This window comes from Phaethon aethereus (assembly GCF_964289735.1).
Source record: "Phaethon aethereus genome assembly, chromosome: 3".
NCBI lineage: Eukaryota > Metazoa > Chordata > Aves > Phaethontiformes > Phaethontidae > Phaethon > Phaethon aethereus.
Genome location: NC_138576.1, coordinates 33,692,962 through 33,715,818, shown reverse-complemented (window position 1 = coordinate 33,715,818; position 22,857 = coordinate 33,692,962). Strand labels below are relative to the sequence as shown.

General features: G+C 37.1%; 1 protein-coding gene across 1 annotated transcript in view; it reads right to left on the bottom strand.

Annotated features, from left to right (window-relative positions):
• Positions 1-22,315, bottom strand: part of COL19A1 (collagen type XIX alpha 1 chain) — a gene marked incomplete at its 3' end in the record, with an annotated part of 197,051 nt that extends 174,736 nt beyond the window's left edge. Inside the window, exons 1-3 of the mRNA XM_081998313.1 lie at positions 22,144-22,315; positions 13,798-13,872; positions 13,203-13,302 (exon numbers count right to left, since the gene is read on the bottom strand). Of these exons, the coding sequence (XP_081854439.1) occupies positions 13,203-13,302; positions 13,798-13,872; positions 22,144-22,237 (269 nt within the window). The 5' untranslated portion in view covers positions 22,238-22,315. The remainder of the gene's footprint in view (positions 1-13,202; positions 13,303-13,797; positions 13,873-22,143) is intronic.
• Positions 22,316-22,857: the final 542 nt, after the last annotated feature.

Sequence of the window (22,857 nt, the reverse complement as noted above, 5' to 3'; positions counted from 1 at the left end):
TTCCAGTACCAACTTCCACCTCCCTATCATAGCTACACTGAAAAATATAAAAATAACTCAAAAGAAAACCATCTCTTTTGTACTCTCATCATCTCCAGTTAGCATCACGCTCTTCCTACATGAACACCTTGTTCTCCTTTCATTTCTGTAGCTAAATGTAGAACATGACACACATGTGGACCCCCCCATCCTCATTTTTCTAACAGATTTCTACCCCTGTGATTCACTGTAGGGAATGAAACCTCCCTGCAGACATGCAAAAATGGTCTTACTGTCCAGCACGAAAGTCTCAGAATTCTTCAGTGCTTTTCCTTACTCAGAACCACACTAGTAAACCAACTGCCTCTATAAGGAAACTTACTCAGGGTCTGGCACTTTTCTCACAAGCAATGCACAAAAACTGAACAAAACTTTAGCTTTGGAGATTAAAAGCAGGATCTGGAGAATTGTGATGATCTGTCCATTTCTTCAGTGGGTTTGTGATTGCCTCCTAAGATACGGTCTTTGTTCAAAATTTAAAGCTAAGACGTGCTTAAAAGAATGGCAGAGATTTAAGTTTTTTTCAAGTCATCCAAGAGTTGTATCAAGCTTTATCATTTTTACATAATCTCTCAAGGCCATTTTTCTGTGCTGAATGTCCTAAAATCCAATTGTGGTACTCTTTTTTTTCAAGTGTGGCAATCATCAAGGAAGAGGATGTGAATAATTTTAAAGGAACTTTATATACTTCTTTTAACATCTACCCATGCCTTCATTTAGACATTTTATGAGCAGCTCTATAACTCATGTGGTCCTTCTAATTTGCTCCCAGAAATGGAACAAAGACAACAGGTCTAGTTATTAGAGTAGTCTGTTATTCTGCAGCCTCTGAAGTCAATTAGGTATTAGATTCTTATGCTAAATATGATTATCTACAGTGGAATAGAGTTATTCAGCTGATCAAGAAACTCCCTGAAAATGTCAGGGAGAAAAATAATTACAGTAACCTCTGAAAGTCAACTGGCAGTGAAAATTGCTCCACATGCATTTTGACATGCTTCCTACCCTGAAACAAGATCTATGTTACAGTGTTAATTATTTGTAGATCTCAGTGCTTGCTGCTGTCTGGAAAAGCAAAGTAAATGCAGACTACAATAGAGGATTTGTCTATTGGAGGCCATGATACTTTACTCTGAAGACAGACGATGCAATTCATACTTCAGAAAGGAGGGAGGAAATCAGGAATGACATTTCTTTTTTCTTGGCTTATATAGCCATATATAGCCATATAATCTTCTCTAGAGGAGAAAGAAATCTAAGCATCCATCTCTCCTTGGAGGTTTTCACAGCCAATTTACCAGCACTGTACAGACATTTGTACAGGTACCTAGAGACACTAGCCGATTCCAGAAACAGAACAGTCTTTTGAGTTTGCTACACAGGAGGGCTAGTCCGCTCCATCAGAGCTGCACACTCAGGGACTTGCACTCTCCTACTTATGCTGGTCTAGTGAGAACTATGTTGTGTATTTCTGCATAACATCATGCTACCCAACCTAAACGTGTTGTTTCCTCAGAACCCTCAATTTCTTCCTGCTTAGTCTCCCCTCACCTCCATCCCAAACTTTTGGCAGCTTTTTTAAAATGAATCAATGGAACACGCGCTACCAAAGTGAACTTCCTCCCCAGGTTCAACCTGCTAGGTCCTGGCTGATGGTAAAAGGCAAACCATCTCACAGGCCAGCATTATGAAAAAGCTGTGAACACAGTAGCGTGGGTGGCAGTGGAAAGGGAGAGCTAGAAGGATGGCTGTATGGAATACAGCTGGACGAAACTAAGGGATGTTTTTTTCCTAACCTCCACAAATAATTGCCTGGATAACTAGCCACCTCCTCTTTCAGCATGCGGGGCTGCATACCAATAAATTTATTCCAGGCTAAAGTCTCAAGCAGGCCATGCTACGAAGTGCTTGAGGAAAAAAGGCATAGGCAACACAGAAGGTACTACAGCCTACAACGCTGTTATAGATGGATACCCATCCTGGTTCCAGCCTATCTCCCCCCAAAAAGAAGGTATAAGTGATGAAGATTAAATTACCGAAAGAAAAGACTGGAGTAGGAAAGAAGGTTAGTGATACCAGATACCAGGGTCTGACCTGAAATAAGTAGCTCTGTCAGCTGCAAGAGTGAAGCTAGAGAGAGAACATGCTTTTGCTTTAACACCCCCTACACACAGCATAACTAGTCTATGAATATTTAAGCCTGGTGTTCTGCTTACAATTTTAAGGATAATTAGATAAATAATGTGCTCTTTTACGGTTTGGAAAAACTGTAAATATTCATGGATTCTAAGTGAATGAATATGGAAAAAAAAAAAAGACCAAAAAATGCATTTGCATCACATAGAAGACAACAGATAATTTACAGTTTATGAAAATGCTAATTGTTGTCTATTTAAAGTCAAGTTAGGATAAAAAAAGAGTACATATATCTCAGCGCACATCTCTCTTACTTTCTGCAATAGTGAGATTTTTGGTAAGTTATAGATTAAATGGGGTTAAAATAGATCAAGCTCCAAAATTTCAACATTGCATTGCTACCTGTATGGGCCGAGGACCTGCAACTTGCTAACTCTGTTACTATCAGACCCAACTGGGAAATGGCCAGATATTCCCTCTAAAGGGCTAGGAGAGAAACAAACAAACAAACAATCTTATGAAGAGAGATGGGGTCTTGCTTTAGGCCCAAGACAGATGTGTTGAAAGGAGATTTCAAGCAATGGTAGCTTTGGATACGTCAACGAACATTTTACTTAGATTCTTCCTAAGCTTCACATCAAAAGAACCCACCAAACCCAACTTGAAAGATCACTGGATATTACCAGGAATCCTTCTCAGGCTGGGGAAACAGGCCAGATGCCTTATATCCAAACAAGGAAGCCTGATATGCTGGGAATTTACAAACTCTTCTGAAAACAGTGAAAGCTCCGCAGTACAAAAACCTTGCATTAAAACAATGCATCAACTATAACTTAATTTGAGGTTAAATCATCTATGTAACCTCTGTGCGAAAATAACAGAACTAGAATGAATAACGATCTTATTTTTCAACAGTAAGGCTGAGACTGAAATCTTTACTGCTGATGAAATTTCTGAGAACATCATATTACCTACTACAAACCTCAGACTAGCAGATGAAGTGTGGATGAGTTATGACAGTAAAGAAATCATCACTAATATCACCAATATTTTGCACTGTATAAAATCGTAACATTTATTTCTTGCATCTCATTGCATCGTTATTTGGGAAGTTTTAAAAAGGAAATAGTTTGTTCCCTCACCATCCTATGACAAAAACAGCATTTTGATGAATTCACTCTTACCTTATAAATTACTTGATTGACAATGAAATTAAGTACCCGATATTATGGGAAACTATATTGTTAAGAAAGAAAATCCATTAACAGTATAGTCTATTACAGAATCACAGAATCCCAGAATGGTTGAGGTTGGAAAGGACCTCTGGAGGTCATCTGGTCCAACTCCCCCGGCTCAGACAGGGCCACCTAGAGCCAGTTGGATAGTACATATTTACTTGTGTATGAGAACAAAAGCAATCCAACGTAAGTTGTTCAAAGAGATAATATTTAATTGCAATAACAAGTTAGGATGCTTAAAAGATGTAATCTTAGGTGTAATATGGATTCATATTAGTAATGTTAACTGGTACTTAAGGAGAGCAATGAAGCAAGGCTGTGTTATAACTCTTGAATCTTTCAAGAACTCTAACCAGTTAATGAGTCATGACTTTCCTTTGTATTAAATTATATCAGCTATCTTGAATCACAAAGCATTTTTTTAGTGCTTCTAACACTTTCACAACAAACCAATCTTAAGCTTATGTAATTTCCTGGTAACACAGCATATCTGTCTCCACATACTAACAGTAATACAATCATTTATCACTTCCTAAATTTAAATAAAGTCCTGTGGAAAAGAACCTATAAATAATAAGAAAACGTTTCAAAGTCTATGCTCCCTTTTGAGTAAACACAGACGTCTGACGGCATTTCTTGCATCTAATGTTTTCAGACATTCAAGTCATCACATACAGTTTCATTACTGAACTACCACTACAACTTATCTTCTATGGTTGGTCCTGTTGTGGTACATTTTCTTCCAATGCCTCTGTCCATATGATTATTCTTGTAAGTTGCTGTCTTTATCACATACTGTCCAGAGTTCATATAGGAATGAAACGTCCTATGTTAAATATTTGCAATTCTCAGTGACTTAATTTCACAGGAAATATTTAAAAAAAAAAAATCCTACTGCACTAGAAGGCTCCCATCCCAAAACACCTTGTTTCCAAATAACACCTTTACCTATAAAATGAGTGAGCATTATCTACTAATCTTGTACAATTCAGATATTCGATGTCAATCCTGAACAACAGCAATAATTTAATACTGCAATTGCATTTGCTGTACTTCAAAGTAAGCACATCCAACATGGAGGGTCCTGGGCACAAGAATTGGACTTGGAAGTGCACTTCTTCCACCCAAGTCTTGAAAAACAGTTCCTATTATGCTATGTGTTCCTGGTGAATACTATTATCTTTTTTGCTAAGTTTCATAGATTAATTTAAGCTGGCAGTCATCTAATGTTCAGAACCGCTCACTTAGAGACAGATCCAGCAAGGTAAAAAATAAGGTGTGCGGAGTCACAGAACCTTGATGATGCTGTCTCTGTTGTTACTTCTCAGGAGTGGTGCAAAGCAAACTTCACTTATCCTTCATGGGATATGCATTCAACAGTATTTGGGTAATCAACACTGCTCACCAGAGGTAATGAACATACACATTTCTTACTAAACTCTCAGCAGAGTTCACAGAAAAAACTGAGTAAAAGATATAAATCAAAGTTCATCAGGGACTTCAACATTAACATTGCTATTATGGGTGTAGCAATAAGCAGCTGCCTAATCCCTAAAATAAAAGATACATGCATTTTCATAGGACAATTAAAAGCCTAATGCCGTATTAGGAATTATCAACAAGTTATTCAAGGTCTGTATTGTCATGCTCAATCCCAGAGTGTTTTTAGGATTTTTTTTTTTAACAGAATTCTGAGATTCTGTGACTAGTCGCACTGACTAAATCAAAAAATAACATGTTCTCTTGCACATGGTTCTGTTACTACACCAATATCTGTACATCAGGACCTAGTTTCTATAGATTACAGACTGTTCTTCATGTTGAAATTTATTAAATCATTCCGAGTTTTGAAATGAGTTTGTGACAAATACTCATTTGAGACAAAGTTGCAATCAGCAAACTGTACACTTATGACTGAAATCAAGCTGATACCCAGACCTCCAGGTGAAAAATCCAGGGCATGGACTGTATTGTTCATGCAAAATTAAAGAAGTATTTTTAAAATTTTGGAAATTTATCTCCATCAATAAAAAAATGTTTCATGGCATGATGATAAATACTGCAAAAAGCTAACCACAGAGAAACATTAGAGGCCAAAAGTCTTTCATAACCAATGGAAAATAAATGAAAATCAGTGTAATGAAAAAAGCACCAGGCAGTTTCACTGTGGGAGAGCCCATGAACTATTTTTAGATAGAAAAACTAAAAACTCAGAGGCAAGGTGGGGGAAGGGAATTATATCTCTATGACATCTTTAAACAACAAAGCCCCAGTGTAGCCACAGATGTATCAGCACAAGTATCTTTTTGTAGGTACAACTTTAGTCAAGAGGAGGAATGCCTGACAGCATGACAGTGAAACTACATTTCACAAAGTGTTAAAACACAAAAGTCAGAAAAAAAAAATAATCTGATTTATTACAGTTTGGGTTTTTGTTTTTGTTTTGTTTCCCCCCAGTCTGCTGATAAATGACTTCTGCAGCACACAGCACCACTGCTTCAGCTGCAGAAATTATATGCATTTTACAAAGACACTTGAATGCTCTCAGCCCAATCAGCAAAACTGATAAATGATCTTTCAAGCTCTAATTTAAAGTGCAACACATATGGGGGCTACAATCTGTCCTCAGCTGCATGCATTATATCCAGTGCATTTCGTTGAATTCTGTGTTGTTGCATATAGCATTCCTGTATATACCCATATTTACTCTGGATTTCTAAGAAACCTCAACTGTATTAATTTTGCAACCACATTTTTGTTCTAGAATATTCTGACTAATGTTCTTACCAAACACAGGTCTTGTTACAGACTTAGATCTGCATTCTCCTTATTGATTTATAATACTATCTTGTACTCAGTTTTGGGGGATTTTTTCCTCAAAAAAAAAAGATGGCCAAGGAAAACCAAGACAACAGTACAAAGATTTTAGAAGTCAGCGCGTTTGGCAGAGAGTAAATGAGGTGTAAACTCTTGTGAAAGCTCCCCACAGTCCAGCATCACTTAAGGCTCTCTTCAGCTAACAGACTGGTAAATTGAACACCCTATGGCAGAATCTGTGTCTAATTTTTTGAACAAGGGCCATAGGGAAGCATCCAGGTAAATCACTTGTGCTGAATCTAGAAATCTCATAACAAAGTAACTTTGTCTAGCAATTGCGATGACAGTGTATGTTCTAAGTTTTGCTATCTTACTGAATAAGAAAACTGAAAAATAGTTTTGGCATCTATATCAGATGAAAACAAAAAAGAATTCCATATAGGAGTATATAGCAAAAGTGAAAATGCTTAGATATTGTCAATGCCATCATTTTATCAGAACAACAGTTGATTTTCCACAGGGCAGGTTAAACTATTGAACTGAAGATGTAATGTCAGTGTTTGCTTAAGCTGACGGCAGGCTGCTCCCCACCGCAGCAGCACGTTCTTGCTCCTTCGCCGCTGTGATTGCTGGAGACCACACAGCCACGGGGATCAACCACTGGCCTCACTGACCAGAGAGGCTGATGCTGATGTGGAGGAAATAAGATGAGGCTGACAGCTGGAGAGGAGTGCTGTGAAGGTGAACTCCTAATTTTATGTTCTTCCAAATAATAATCTTGGCTGGACAGATTTCTCCTTTAAAACAAAGGCAGCAGGAAAAAATAACACTAATCTGAACCGAAATACATGTATTTTCAAGGAAAGTTTTTTAAGTAAAGAAAGCAAACTGCCTTTCCTATTTTTTCATCCAGTGCTTCTGTGATTTGCTTATCGCATGCCTTAAGTTTCATCTTGAACCGTGAGGCACATAAACACTGCTGGTCTCCTGCACACTCTCATTGTGGACCAGTGCCCTTAAAGTACACACCTCCCAAAAGCTCCTTCCCTTTACTCACAACTGCTTTACAGCAGGAACAACGTTGTTTCTTTTCTTTTTTTCCCCAGCAATCTGCTTCATCCAAAACTGTCTTATCAATTCGACTGGTCTGACGTTGCCACACTAAGTGCTCTACTGTTGGGGTAGCACACTGCAGATCAAAGAATTCGGATTTGCTGCAGTCAGTGGCATAATTAGAATAGTTCTTCTGCTCTCTGTTTCCTCACAGTCTGCTTTCAATGTAAGTACTATACATTCTATATATACTCCTCCCCTCTGTCACCTCTCTGTCATTACTTTTGCTTTCTCAATTCTTTCCACATAGTAAATAGCATGTTAAATTACAGGATGATTCAAGTCCAATGTAGCAATTAAAATCCATTAATGCCTGAATTTTCAATTTTATAACAAGAACTTGGCGTATTTCTTATAAATTGTCAGGTAGAAACAAGCCCAAATATGCAGAAAAAGATATTGACGTGTTCATTCTTGAAAAGAAGCATTGTCCTATCATTTTTCATGGTAAGAGGCCCCACTTGTCTCCTTAGTTATGAAATGAAATAATTGGTATTTACATGGTAGGTACAGCGCCAATTTGTTCTTTCAACAGTAATCTGTGCCGCCTTTTTTTTTTTTATATAAAATGCAGTAAGTTTTTAAGTTTCTAGAAATAAACACAAAGTACACAATTTCAGTACCTTTCAGCCAGAACCAGAAAAAGTAAGATTCTACCACTGCAGCTTCTGATCCACTACTTTGAAAGACCTGAAGAAAGCATCAGGATTTGTACTAAATTCAGGCTCCCACACTCAGGAAAGCAAATTCCAGAAACAAGGCCCTTTTCTTGAAAATACCCTGCAACCAAAATACCAGACATTTCAGTCTTAGCATTGTTGGCTCCAACAGCTCAAATGACCCAAATAAATACACACTATAGGAAGGGAGAGGTGGTTTCTTACATAACTATCTAATATTTTAATAGACCAAAGGCTAGTGGACTTTGTGCAAACACAGATAAAAGCTGGTTATTATAACTGTAACTACTGCTTCCAAACAGGGGTGCACCTCATTGCCATTTTCAGTAAATATTTTAAAAGTTTCCAAAGAAATCTTTTGGAAACTGGTGTTTTTCACATCTATACATTCTATACTCTATATTCTATATACATTCTATACTCTAAAAAATTAGTATACTACTTCTTAATATATATCTTAATAATATTTTTCAAGAAGAATGCTGAACCTGACTCAGCTGCCCAAAACACATGCCATGTTGCAAAACTAATCAAAAATCATGCCCATTGTGGACATTCACTAACAGCTGAAGTCATATGCAAGGAACTCGGTATGTATTATTTTGGTGAAGAAAGAAGCAGCAGCAGCAGATACAGCCAGAGAACATACAGCAAAGTAAATGGTTGCAAAGCCACTCAGAGATAAGTGCCTTTGAGGAGCGAAGTTCTAGCTATGAAAAGGCTTCTAATGGTGAGCACAGAAGCTGCCTCACTCGATGGCATTTTTTTTTTGTCGTGATTAAAAAGGTTAGCATTGGAAACAAACAAAAAAACCCCACACAAATATTCTTTCATCATCGATTTCTGTTCTTAGCTGAAAGAATCCTCCAGCCTGGAGTATACTGACAGAAGTGGGAACAGTTATTTCTGCATCCAGTAATTAGACATCACACGGAGGTGAAACACTTTTTCTGAAACACAGGCCACACAGTGTCAGCCTGTCACAGGCACAGCTTTTCTGGCAGCAGTAAATGACAGCATTGCTGATGGAGCTCAGTAGTCCAAATACAGTCAACATCCAAGCTCTTTTTCAGTATCTTACACCAAAAGGGGAAAAATTTCTAAAAAAGTCATGAGAGTTATCCCAACTGCTGTTACTCTGAGATCATTTAACAGCCAGCTACAATAATCTCCTCAGTAAATTAATATGGTTTGTCAAGCCAAACAAGCTACAAAATAAGAAAGCCATGACTGTGCCATTAAGATCTGCTAATCACAAACATCCATTTCAAAAACATTCTGAAACTCAGCCGAAATCAACTTACTATCTCCTTTATTGGTGCTTTCAGAGGAGGAAAAAATGGCCCACCAGCATCCCAGAAAAGTGAGGATGAGGAACAACTGACATCTGATGCATCTTTAGAGAAGGACAGCGAAATTATTTCATCATAGTGCTATCTACTATAAGGCAACTAAAGAACAAAAATTAGGCTAAAAGGCCTCATGTCCAGAAGTACTGAATACTGCTGGCGGATCTAAAGGAGTTGCTATCAGCGGAGCCCTGGGCTGCTTTTGTCAGTAAGCTCTATGCCAAACTGCATAGGCAGTACGTGTTAAACTCTAGAGAACAAAATACAACTCCATAATGTATTTATTGAAATAAAATTAAAACATTATACAATTACTAGTATTATGACTATATAATTAGATTGTCTGCGTAACGGTATTTTACTGTGAAATTCTTTAGGATTCAAAGGCTCAGTTATACTACTTCACTCAGGAATAACCTCCACTAATGTCCACGTAATAAGTAACTCACAGTACTTTAATTTTAAAATCACTTTTTAATCCTGAAAATATTATTAGAATTAAATTAATATTTAATAGTAATTTACTTGTAGCATAAGAAAAGCTATCCAACTCCTATCACAAGACAAAATACGTACAGAACTCCTTCACAAAGAGAGATAAAGAGATACAACTAAAATCCAACACAAATAGACATAATCGATTTCCCAGGCTGACTCTGCATTGTAAATTATTTACAACTTATAAATAGGTGCAACACTACTCCAGGCCCATTGAAAAAAACCAAAATGGCATCACACAAGAAAAATGGCACAGCATAGCTTTCTATTACCCACACTACGACTGAATGAATGAAATGCAAGAGGAGATGTGCCAAGTTACTTGATACTTGCTAGTCAGCTTAATCAGATACTCTCAGTTTCCTGCAGGTTGGATAACAAACACTGTTCTGCTGCTTACTGCACACCACGTCTACTAAAATATTTTCTGAGGCTGAATGATCCTACAAACCTCTGTGTGTCTAACAATGCGAGGGGTCCAGAACGACACAATCTGACATATTGTAAGAGAAGGAGATTTAAATAAAAATAATGAATTACAAGATATAGTACATGGATAACTGAGATAAAGTAAATTATAAGTTTATGATGACAGATATCTGAGTTCCTGACTATTCTTCATCGTAATCCTACCATGTCAAAACCTGACTTTGTGCTCCTGACTGCCCTGTGCCCTTATTTTTAAAAGCCAGCTCAGAAGTTCAGAAGAGTATAGAACATGCTTTAAACCAGTAACTTTTAAAATTCTTGCCTGAAGTGTTATCTCAACAACAGAAAGCTATTATATATTCAACATATTGAACAAAAAAAGTAAATTCTATTCTTAATTATGACATGGATTTCTCTGTGAAGACAGGCTAAAAAAGCCAGACCAAGACTATTGCCTCCAAGAACTAGGATTTAATGGAAATTATGCAATGCTCAAATGTTATTGAAAATACTTTTAACCCTTTTTTTTTCAGGAAGATATATGTAGGAGTTACTATTTACTTCCACAGCAAGCTGACTGAAAAGCTTACCTCGTTCCTTATTAACTTAAATGACGTGATAGTAATTTTCAGCCTAACTGTATTAATACATTAGCACTGCTACCCATTTTATTAATAATCATCTTATTTGCTAAATCCAGCTGAAGTTTTTGTCCATTACATACACATATATTTAGGGGAAACTAGAAATATTTTCTCTTTAGTTTTTCTGTAATGAGGATATATACAGAAGAAAACAACAGGGAGAGAGGGGAGTGTGAGAAGCAAGAGACCATTAAAGCCAAACCACCTGTCTTCCAGGTTTACCTTTTATTGATATTCTTTCTCTCTTGACAAAATTACACTGAAAATGGAGGAAAAACTACCCATTTTTGTCTCAAAAAGTCACCTCCCTCCAAAAAGCTGAACAGATCAAATACAGGAAAAAATACCTGTCACTTCCTCTCCAACTCCATAAAGTAAAAGTTAAAAACCAAAACAAAACAACAAACAAAATAAGATGTACTGTGTCTTTCTCAAGCATTCTCTTTGCAACCACTAAGAGTTTAGGCTTCGCTAAGCCACAGATATCAGCCATGACATGAATTCCCCATTTTCACTGCCTTCACTAATAAACCGTTTTTAAAAGAAGAAAATAAAACACAGATATTAGTATTCAGGCCTACTAATAAAAGCTTTACATTTTTCCACCTCAACATCACCTGTCAGATCCCTTCCAAAATCACCAAATTCTTAGTTATCAATCCTTTTGAATCATGAATTTTCCCTCAAGATAAATGAATTTTAAATAATTCACTCTTTTCCAATTGCTAGCTCCTCTTACTCTATTTTTTCCATTGATTTTCTTACAGTTTCAGAATAAAGTAAGCCAGTTAGCAATATGCATTTCACTGCATGCAAAGTGATACTTAGCTTCTTGCTCCTAGAGGAAATATTGCCCCACATGTTTTGTTATTGCCTTGATTTTCTAGTCTTCTATAGTCTCATGTTTCTCCTCAAATTCCCATCCATTGGGAAAAAAAAAAAAATTAAAACCCCTGTAAAAATCTGAAAAAAGAATAATGGATTAAAAAAAAAATTTCTTACTGGCCATCTTTCAAAATATTTTTAGTAAAGATAGGTATGGGTGGTACCTAAATTTACCTGTTCCTCTTCCAAAGGCAACCTTGATAATACTGGGAAGGCCCTAATAAAAATAGAACTCTCTGTGTCAAGTAATTTTATCTAGTTATTTTTCCTGCAACAGCTAATGTCCAAGGTATTAAAAAAAAAAAAGACTGCGATTACTTTGTTTAAATTTACAGAATTACACAAGCATAAAAATTTAGCATTTACAGTGTCTAATACCTCAGAAAAACTTAGAATCTCTCTAGTAACCTAGACTGTTTAAGTCCTATTTCTTTAATCGTTCTCCTCTTCCAAAAATCACTTTGTTTTGTGTCTGGGTGCCTCTGATCCCTTTCTTCTCCCTCTCCTCTGGCCTCACGCTACCCACAGCCCTTCTTTGCTCTGTCTGGGATCCAAGCAAAGGGGAACTCCAAGGGCCAGGTGTATTTTTTCTAGGCAAGCTGGAGCCAGACCCCTTGCAACAGAGAATACTCAATTGAAAGACACAGGAATACAGTTTCTTCCCTCGTCATCACAGGAACACGCTGTACACAAACCACAGTCCCATGACTTGGAGCACATCTCGACCAAGACTCTGAGATGATCCTCTCTCTCCACTGAGCATGGGGAACTTGAAACTACATTCCTAACTGCTTCTTGCCATTTCCTTGTCCCCGTGCAAACTTAATCCATCCAATCCCATTGTGCCTTACTCTCTTTCACCTTCCTTTTGATTTTTCATGCAGTCTCTGCCCATCATCCCACCCTGTGTAGGAATAGGATGCTGCCCAGTTTCACCTCTACACTGAGTACACACCATTCTGTTTTTGCTCAGAAGCAAGATGCCAATTCCACTGGGTGGGGAAGAAAACATTAAGGAAAGGTTGACTCTCTCTCTCTTTTTAATCCTGCCAGCAGTAATGAGAGAGGACAGCCAATTTCACTGAGGGAAGATTAGTATAACACTTCTTGTCATACCATGAAAGTTCTTTGTTTCCTTTGTTTTATAATTATTTATGTATAAATAGTAGAGTTTTCAGTATCAGAAGAAAAACACACCTGAATCAAAATGTTTCCGGAAGAAAAAACTGTAACAGATGAAAATGCCAGAAAATATGCATACTTATCGTTCTGTGGCATCCTTTGGATACACTGCTCAGTGTTTCTGTTCATTAGTAGCATTCAGTCCGAGCTCTGTCTTTTAAAGACTTAGGATCAAAGTAGTATTTTACTTACTTTGTGTCTCTGATGAGAGGTGCGCTTCCCAGTTTAAAACAGATTTTTTCCCCTCCACAAGATGTCTGCCTCAAAGAAAAGCTTTCTGCCAGATCAAATCCTGTGAAATATGATAAAATGATTTAGTTTATTTAATGGAATTTTTAAAATGGAGGTAAATACTGACTTGTAGCATGCTTGGTGATATAGAGTATAGACTTACAAGGTATTTTGAAAACGAGTACTTTAAGTCAGAGAAACTTCCAATATTCATTTTATCGACAGCTAAATTATCAGTGCAAAATTCACTCAGTAGATGACTTTGCAACCTGAGAAATGCATTCATTATTTCCTTTTAGCATCTGAACTGATAAGAACAAAGGATGTTTGGGAAAAACAACAGAAATGAGTGTTGCTCCAGAACTTGAACCAATACTTTCCAAAAACAACGCATTCTGATTTTAAGACCATCTTCCTAAAAACAACAGCAGCTTTTGGAGCATGGGGGTGGCATTCTATAGTGTTCTTTCAGTTTTAAAGCCAGCTTCAGTCGGACTATGATTATATCCACTACTAGCCAATTAATTTAGATATCTATATTAACGCAGTCATTTACCTGAAACACCAAGACTGTCTCTGTTGATTTGTTTGAGATGAGGGACAGCTGTTTTCATTAAAGGACACACAGCACCTTCAAGAGAATACAGTTTAGTATCTACCATAAAATTCTATCAATCAAAAATGAATCAGAACAAGCTATCACAACAGTGATAGTAATATTAACAGGAATGTTTCTTTTTGTTTCTTTACGCTATGGAAAACAACAATAAACCACATTAAAAAATCTAAATAAGAGCAATGATACTTCAGATTGCCTACTACACTTGAAATAATATAAGCAGATACAAATTTTATCAATTTCAATTCAGCTGTTTATGATTAAAGCTCACATAAACAATATAACGAGAAGAAAAACACTAAATTCTTACCAAGATCTTTCCATCTACAGTATTCCATAAAGCAATAATATCTAAGGTTTTTTTCATTTTTTATTTCTGGCTACATTATTAGAAAAATCTCTTTTTTCCCCCATTAATGAACATAAAACAATAAAGCATAAATGCTTGATTACCATGATAATAATCTGTTGTTACTTCAGTGAACAGTAAGTTCAAAATGTGCATCAAGAAGGATATAATCATATCATATAATAAACTATGTAAGCAATACTTATACTGTGAAAAAAAATGGCTGAAAATTAAGCAGCTTTACAGGGGATTAAGTCTGAACCAAAGTTTTTAGGTAAACAAGCAGAATGTTCTAAAATCTGCAACATGGTAAATTCTAAGGCTAAATCTAACTGAACACTTAGATCAAAGACTATAGTATTAATATGCAATATCTTACTTGCATGAAGTCCTTTCCTCTCTCTTTTTTTTAATATATACACAGGAATACACACTTAAGAAGCAAATACAGAGAAATGCCAGTTTTGTACATAGGTCAGAAATAGAACTTTGTAAATAGCCCTGCTAAACTCTAATAAAACTATCAAACAGAAGACAACAAGCAGGATTTGGACCATGTGTTTATCAAGCACAAAGCTCCATGTTGAGCTGATGCAGCTAAACAGATGGCCAAGGTATATCTGAAGCTGCTGAACAGTGAAAGTTGAGGGGCTTTCTGAAGTGTCAGTTCAATGAAAAAAGTAAGGAGGAATGTCCTACAATTAACCTGGAAATGATCTATATTTAAAGATTTCCAAGAGCATGTAAACTGAGAGCTGACACTCAAATTAGCTATATTTGTAATCTTAAAGCATGGGAAATTTGTCATTCATTCTGTAGTAATGTAGAAAGCATATTATCCTTAAAAAGTCTTAAATTCTATTAAATGTGTTACAGTATTTGATCTGGATTAAGAATGGGTAATTGGAAATAACCCGTAAAAGTGAAACTAAATTATACAATACAGATATAAAGACACCTCCTGACAACATAGTTAATGAAAGTCATGTCAATTGTTTAAAAGAACAGACCAGGTGGAAGACATTTTTTGGTAAGATTCATCACGTTCCGTGTCCCTTACATCTAAATTGCAGTCTACAATTACAAGTAACAGCACTCTAATTAATTTATTTCTAAGGCCCTAAGAGAATCTATTCTTCCTTTCCTTCACATATACACAAATATATATATATATATTGATATACATGCTTTTACTTATACAGATAGATAGATATAAAGCTTCATGTCAAATGAGATGAAACATATGCATTAAACACACTGTAAATTCCCTTTCCCCAGAAAAGATGCAAAACACTAAAGAATATTCATGCTGAAATCTCTGAAACCGAAATGAAATCTTTGATCATTCTTGGTTTGCAAGGAGTTCTATGTAGAGCGAAAAACATTCACTGGGATTACATACTAACATAGCAATTTCAATACACAATTTGATACACACACACAATGGGACAGAAACAGGCTCACCTTAAGATACCTTTTAATCTACAAACCTCAGCCTTCAATTGCTTATACAGATTATTAAACTACAGACTTCTATCTATTGCCACCTGTCCTGGAATATGGTTATGGCAGATTTACACAAGTACAGCTGAAGAAATATGTTGGCATAAAGGAAGCCTGTTATTTTTCTTAAATCTACATGTTTTCTAACCAAGGTTTTTTTTTTATATATATATATGTGTATACACACACACACACAAAAAAAGACTACAGGGGAGATTCCCTTTTTGGTTAATTTACTTTACAGTACTTATAAGAGCAGACAGATATTACTTATTGCTGATCTTACCTTGAACTGCTGTAGTAAGCTCTAGAGAACCTGGGACACAACTATGCTTTTTTTTCCAGCATTAACTTGCATGAGGGCTGAGTGGCAAAAGACCAGGGAGTTTTAGCTTATTCCTCCCAGCCACTTTCTTCCAAGTCCAAATAAAGACTCAAGCCTTATTTTCTGTGTTATCCAGATGATAGCAATGATTCCTCACATGCCACAGACTGGACTGTGGACCTATTTTTAACAGTGACATTAACAGTCACAGCATAGACAGGCCATTTCAGTGTTACTTTTTGGTTGTATTCCAGAAGAACTGAAAGGGTTACTATGAATCCCCTATCTCATGCTGCTGATGCACTCCTTTAGCCCAATGTTATTCTTTTTACCAGAGAGCTAACGCAAAACTCTAAAATATTAAAATCAAAATTTCTCCATACCAAGACTGACAACTTTCATTGCTATAGATTGATTAAAATTGTTTCTACCGTTACAGTTGGTACAGTCAAAAAGTTAGCCTCTTCCAAGATTTTTAGTACTGCTGGTGGGTCTCTACATTTTCTTTGGCCTGATACAAAATAGGCAGTTTACCCATTCATCCTGTGGGTAGCTGGATTAGAAGATCTACATGAAGACATTCAGGAAAGAAAATGAACAGGACAAACCCTTATTACTAATCCCTGCCTGTTAAAATATGTTACTATAAAACTAATGAAGCAATAAAAAGAATGAGCTTACATTTACACACTAGATTGCTCTGCACATGATAAAACCGGGTCTGTCTGGACTGAAGTCAACAATTCATATTAAAATGGTGATGTCAAACTCAAGTTAACATACCTATAAATTAATGAGATCACCTATCCATAGGACAAATTATAGGCCTTAATCTTTAGAAATAAATGAGCTCTACGTAGAAGCTTATTATTATAAAATTAACCTAGTAATTTCAAAAATATGTATTTATGCAGATCAAGCAAATATATTGCAGACCACTGATCTGTTGCCTCTCCAGTAAGATGCTAGCAAGATTTTTTTGTTGTTTTCTAATAGCATTATGCAAAAAAAAAAAAAAAAAAAAAAAGGGGGGTCGCATCTAGACATATCTGCTGCAACTTGCAATGGCATGTTCTGAATTCCTAGAATGATCAGGGCACCTGTTGAAGCACACTGCAGCTTCCATCTAGGCCCCATGCCCAGTTTTCCTTTCCGTGCAAACAAGGACAGAGGAGACTCTGCTGCATGCTTCAGTCTCGCTCTTACAGACATCTCTTGTGTGCACTTCCTGACTGGGAACTGTAGCTTCCAATAAGCACTCTTGGCTCCTCCAGATCAAGTGTAACCAGTAACAGCTAGATTCACTTTATGAGTACCTATCTGCTACTTTATAATTAAACTTTATGTTCAGGTGAAGCTTTCAGCTGCCATCTAACACCACATACTGCAAGAGCACCGAAGCTTCCATCAGTAAGCGTGACCAGCCAAACGAACATGGCCAAGCAGCAAAGCCCCACCTAACATATACCCACACCTTATGTTGATCTCAAGCTTCAGGCAGAAACCCATATTAGCTAGGATTGTCTCACACTCTCACCGGATCAGGCTTCATAAACAGACATCAGGAAAATTGTCAAGGGTGCGACACACCTACAAGTGATAACTACAATGATATCCCATCTGACGAGTCCATCTCAAAGGTATTTGTACTGAAGATAAGCAGACCAAGCTGGCCTGCTTTCAAATAGGGTCAAGAATTCAGATTTCCTGCATACCTGGTACCACTATACATGAGGCTACAGAAAATCAAATGTGATTTTTTGTTTTCCTTTTTGACTCTGTAAGCCACATCATGTTAAGACAAGGGTGTTAAGAGGAATGAAGGAGACTAAATCTACAACTTTGTTGATATAAGAAAGAAGTCAAGTCCAAGTCTAGTGATCATTTAGACAGTTATGGAAATAACATAATAGCTTGGCAGGCCAGATTAAGAAATTCATACCAACAGAGTTCAGGTATTAGGATGCCCACCCTGGAGAACTGGATTCTCCTGTAAGGAGGAGTAGGTAGTGAAAAACAGGACTTCATCTTATTTGAGACAGCCAGCATGGCTTCACCAAGGGCAAGTCCTGCCTGACCAACCTAGTGGTCTTCTATGATGGAGTGACCACATCAGTGGACAAGGGAAGAGCTGGACTTCTGTAAGGCCTTTGACACAGTCTCCCACGACATCCTTCTCTCAATTGGAGAGAGATCGATTTGATGGATGGACTGTTTGGTGGATGAGGAGTTGGTTGGATGGTGGCATCCAGAGTGTAGCGGTCAACAGCTCAATGTCCAGATGGAGATCAGTGACAAGCGGTGTCCCTTAGGGGCCTGTATTGAGATCAGGACTCTTTAATATCTTCATCAATGACACAGACAGCTGGACCAAGTGTACCCTCAGCACGTTTGCAGATGACACTAAGCTGAGTGGTGTGATTGACAACGCCTGAGGGATGGGATGCTGTCCAGAAGGACCTGAACAAGCTCAAGGAATGGGTCCACGTGTGAACCTCATGAGGTTCAACAAGGCCAAGTGCAAGCTTCTGCACCTGGGTTGGGGCAACCCCCTGTACCAATCCAGGCTGGGTGATGAAGGGATTGAGTGCAGTCCTGTTGAGGAGGACTTAGGGGTACTGGTGGTTTTAAACTTAAAGATGGTAGAATTACATTAGATGTAAGGAAGAAATGTTTCACAACAAGGGTGGTGAAACACTGGCATAGATTGCCCAGGGAGGTGGTAGATGCCCCATCCCTGGAAAGTATTAGTATTAAATATTATACTAAGTTTATATAATATAAACTTAGTATTTAACTGCAAGTTAAGGAATCCAAGGGTGGCAGGGTTACTTAAACATCGCAATGCTAACATAGGATATGGATCCAACCTTAAATATTCAGAACATTAAGAATATGAATACATTGTATATGAGAGTTACTGTAGAGCTATTATCTTGTTTTTGAGAACTATCTGACTGTACTAAAACAAGAAAATCAAAAAGCTGAAATGATTTGCATACTTGAAACTGCTCACTGTATTTGAGTTAAAGTGCCTATCTAAAATTATGATCTAGAGCCAATACTTTTCAGAACACATTCCATGTCAAAAGGCAATGGAAATTCAGTATGCCTGACAGTCCCAGGACTTTGTTTATACTACATTTCTCATGGGTTAGCAAGTAACTTTTAAAAACAGTAATTGTAAAAGAGAGTTGAAAGCAGCAATGATCTGGGAATGAGACAAAGTATTAATATTCCTGATATGAAGCATTCAGGAGTGATCAAATTAGAACTTCATGTGTCACTACAGAAAGAGCTCATGTTCACGCTCCAAAACCAAATGTTCCCAACAATAATAAAAATATTTAAGTTGACAACATGAAGAAAATATTCTTGAAGTCAGATCAAAAACATGATTGTGGAGAACTCCTGAACCCTCCCCCTCAGATTTGCTATGTTCTGTCATTACAAGTGAGTGCTTCCTTCTGACGAATGATTAGCACATGAAAATTTCTGGACAAGTGAGAACTGAAAGAAATCCTTGATGTGAATCTAATGGTTACTGGCATATGTTCAGAGCCTAAGGAGGACCACTCTGAGAAGATACAGCACACTCTGTCACACTCTGACTTTTTTTTTTTCCAGTACTGGTATTTACTTATTACAATAGTGACCTAATGAATAAGTCACACAGTCTCTTCAGAATGCCAGCTCAGAAAGCTGTCCCCTACATATGCACACAAAGTTAATCTTTTCTCTTGCACAGGAGGTTTCCTTCCCCTAACACACTTCTTTCTGCTCCCATCCCCCTTCAAAATAACTGTAATTTACACTTTTCCCTGCATTTGAAGGCCATTCCTTTAGATTCAAGTAGATCAGGTGAGAAACTTCAGGTTGTAAATGAAATAATCCAAGATCCCATCTAAATGGGCTTTGCTGGAAAAGCTTTCATATTAACACAGTGAGAAATAAATGCTATGCGTATGTTGTTGAAAAAAGAAAACCAAAAGGATTGCCTAGGCAGATCCTGAAGAACAGATGCTGATCCAAACAGAACTAGTATATGGGAGAGACAAAGGCCCAAGAAAGGAAAGGGGGGGGGGATGTTTAAGAAAAATAGGAGGTTAGATACTTCTATCTTCCTGAAGTGAGCACATTTCCAATTTGTAACAGATTCATCTGCATACAAATTATCAAACTAGAATAAGACAACTTTGCAACACAGAGTACTCGGTTCAGCCAAATGGGGCAGATCAGCAAAAGGCATGCAGACACAGGTGTACCCCTTACCGCTGCACCGTCACAGGGTCGTCCTTTCTCAGCTACTGCTTTCTGGTCTGTAACTTGTATTTCTTTTTTGGACAGTAACCATCCCTTCAGTCTCTAGAAGAGTCTCTTCCTGTAACCAACTTGAGCCTTCACTCTGAGCCTATTCCCTGCTGTTGGCAGAGCTGCTCAAGCTGGCAGCTATCTACTTGTTATTCCTCACCATCTGCCTCTATCACCTCAAAGCGCAGAAGCCTCTCTGAGTTGCCCACCATCAGTTATTCTCAGGAAAGGTTCAATTTCTCCTCCTCTTCCCAGCGGTTCAATTTGACCCCTATTTGATCCATTTGTGGCAATCAGGTTAAGGGAAACCACAGCTTCCCTGCTGGCTGCCTAGCCACAAACTTCTAAAAGACTGTCATGTACAGCTCAGACACTAAACTACTAATAAATGGTGTGTGTCTGTCATATCTCCTATGACTGGTCTACCTTTTACTAAGATACCTTTTCATTAGGGGGAAAAATAAAAAAGACTATGAAAAGAGACTATGCTTCCTGACATTTTGCTTTAAAATTTTTCAAGGTTCCATTTATTCATTTATGTTATTAGGGAACCTTCTGCACTCACACTCTTTTAGCACTTTTAAAACTTCCCTTCTACAATCCACCAGCTAGCAACGACAGAGAAGACAACTTATTTTGCTTCTTTTAGACAGCTGAAGAGAATGATTGCACAGCTAAGATGTAGGCTCACTCTCTCACAAGGGTTAAGAATAATTTATCAGTAGAGCACTTAGCCTTGCTGCCCTAAAAATATAAAGCAAAAAAGTCTGTGACTTAAATTTGGACTCTTCACAACGCATTATTCTTACCTTAGAGCCCACAGATTACACTTGTTATTTATTAAATATTACTACTTATTGTTTCCAGGAGTAGTAAAAGAATTATTATCCTAGTCATTGATTTTTTAAATTTCTTGGCCCTGAGTTTCATATGCATTACGGAGATTCAAAGTTGTTGTATATGTAAATCTTCTATTATCTTTCATCAGGTTTCTGGACAAACAGCATTACTAAAAATAATTTTCATTTTAAAAAAAAAGAACTATTTTTATTTCTATTTAAATAGCAGCAAGCATGTTCTCTTTGCTAATAATTGTAGGAAAGTTCTAGAAAGTTCAGGTATGTGCTGAGGCTGAGGAGTTCTAGAAAACTGACAATTCCTTATTTGACATGCACACATGATGTGCCTTTAAGACAGAATTTACTACACTCTGTAGAATCTATGTAGAGTTTAAGTGAAAAAGCTAGATAATACGTGGACAGTAAAAGGAAGAAGAAAACAGAGAAGTATGAGAAAATTTGCAGAAGACGGGTAACAGCTTTTAAGTTAAACAATATCACTGTATACCTTTCCTCTGTCTTAAGGACAAGGTTTTATCTAACTCTACATCTGTAAAATGTATGACCTGGTCTCGGGATTAAGTTGTAGATGAGGTTAACACGAGCACTAGGTTGTTTAGGTCAATGTGATCATTGATCTGCTCCAAGAAACCCACATGATTTTGTTCACAAAAGTTTTGCAAGCTCCGATTTAGAATCTTGTTTTACATGGTAAGTTGAAAAAGTACAAGACAAAACTCCTAGGAACTACAGCTGCTTCCACACATGAATTTTCCAAGCACAGCAAACAGAAAGACTGCTTTGGTACTGCTTCAAGCTTACACTTTTTTAAAAAGGAGATTAAAGTCTTGTATAATTTTATCTGCTCATATTGCTTATTTTACATGTACTGTCATTATTTGCTCAAAGGTGCTCAGTACTGAGATTAATGTGATGGGCAAGAAAAATGGAAGTACCTGTCTGGTCACTGACAGCCACAGAAGTAGAAACAGGGAGGAGGAGGAAGACTGCCATACAAAGCCAAACTATGCAGGATCCAATGTACTTCATCTCCCCCTGGACACATGTGAACAATCAGCTACAAATCTGAAACAGAAAATAATCATATTCAGAACAATCTCTTATTCTTTTCCCCTTACCCCATCAGAAAACTACAAACAAGAATTTCTTAACTGTAAAAGCAGGGAAGAAGTCGCTATGATCGATATGAAGTGTATCATTTTTCTGTTGTAATGAGCTACAAAAAGAGACTTACATAAATTTAAAAATAAATCACAAATGTACTCCTTTAGTTCTTTATTAAACTCAGGAGTAACACCTCAGAAATATTAACTCAGAGATATCAGTTGTAAAGGCACAAAATTTTCATTTCATTAGTAATGACTGGTTTTCTTTTATTTTTCTTCCAGGTTTTCAATTTTAAATACATTAGCTAAGCTGTTTGGTGTCACAACACTGCCAATGATTGCTGAAGTAGTCTTCAAATCAAAGACGGACAACATGCAATTATTTCAGTTTAAATGCAAAAAACCCTAAAATACGATATTTCTCTACCTTGCAAAATAGACAAGTGCCTAGAGCAGTCTGTATTGGGTTTATAGCTTAAACCTCACAAAAATACAGTCTGGCTTCAACAACGTATCTTCTGTCCTCTAAAAACAGTATCAGCT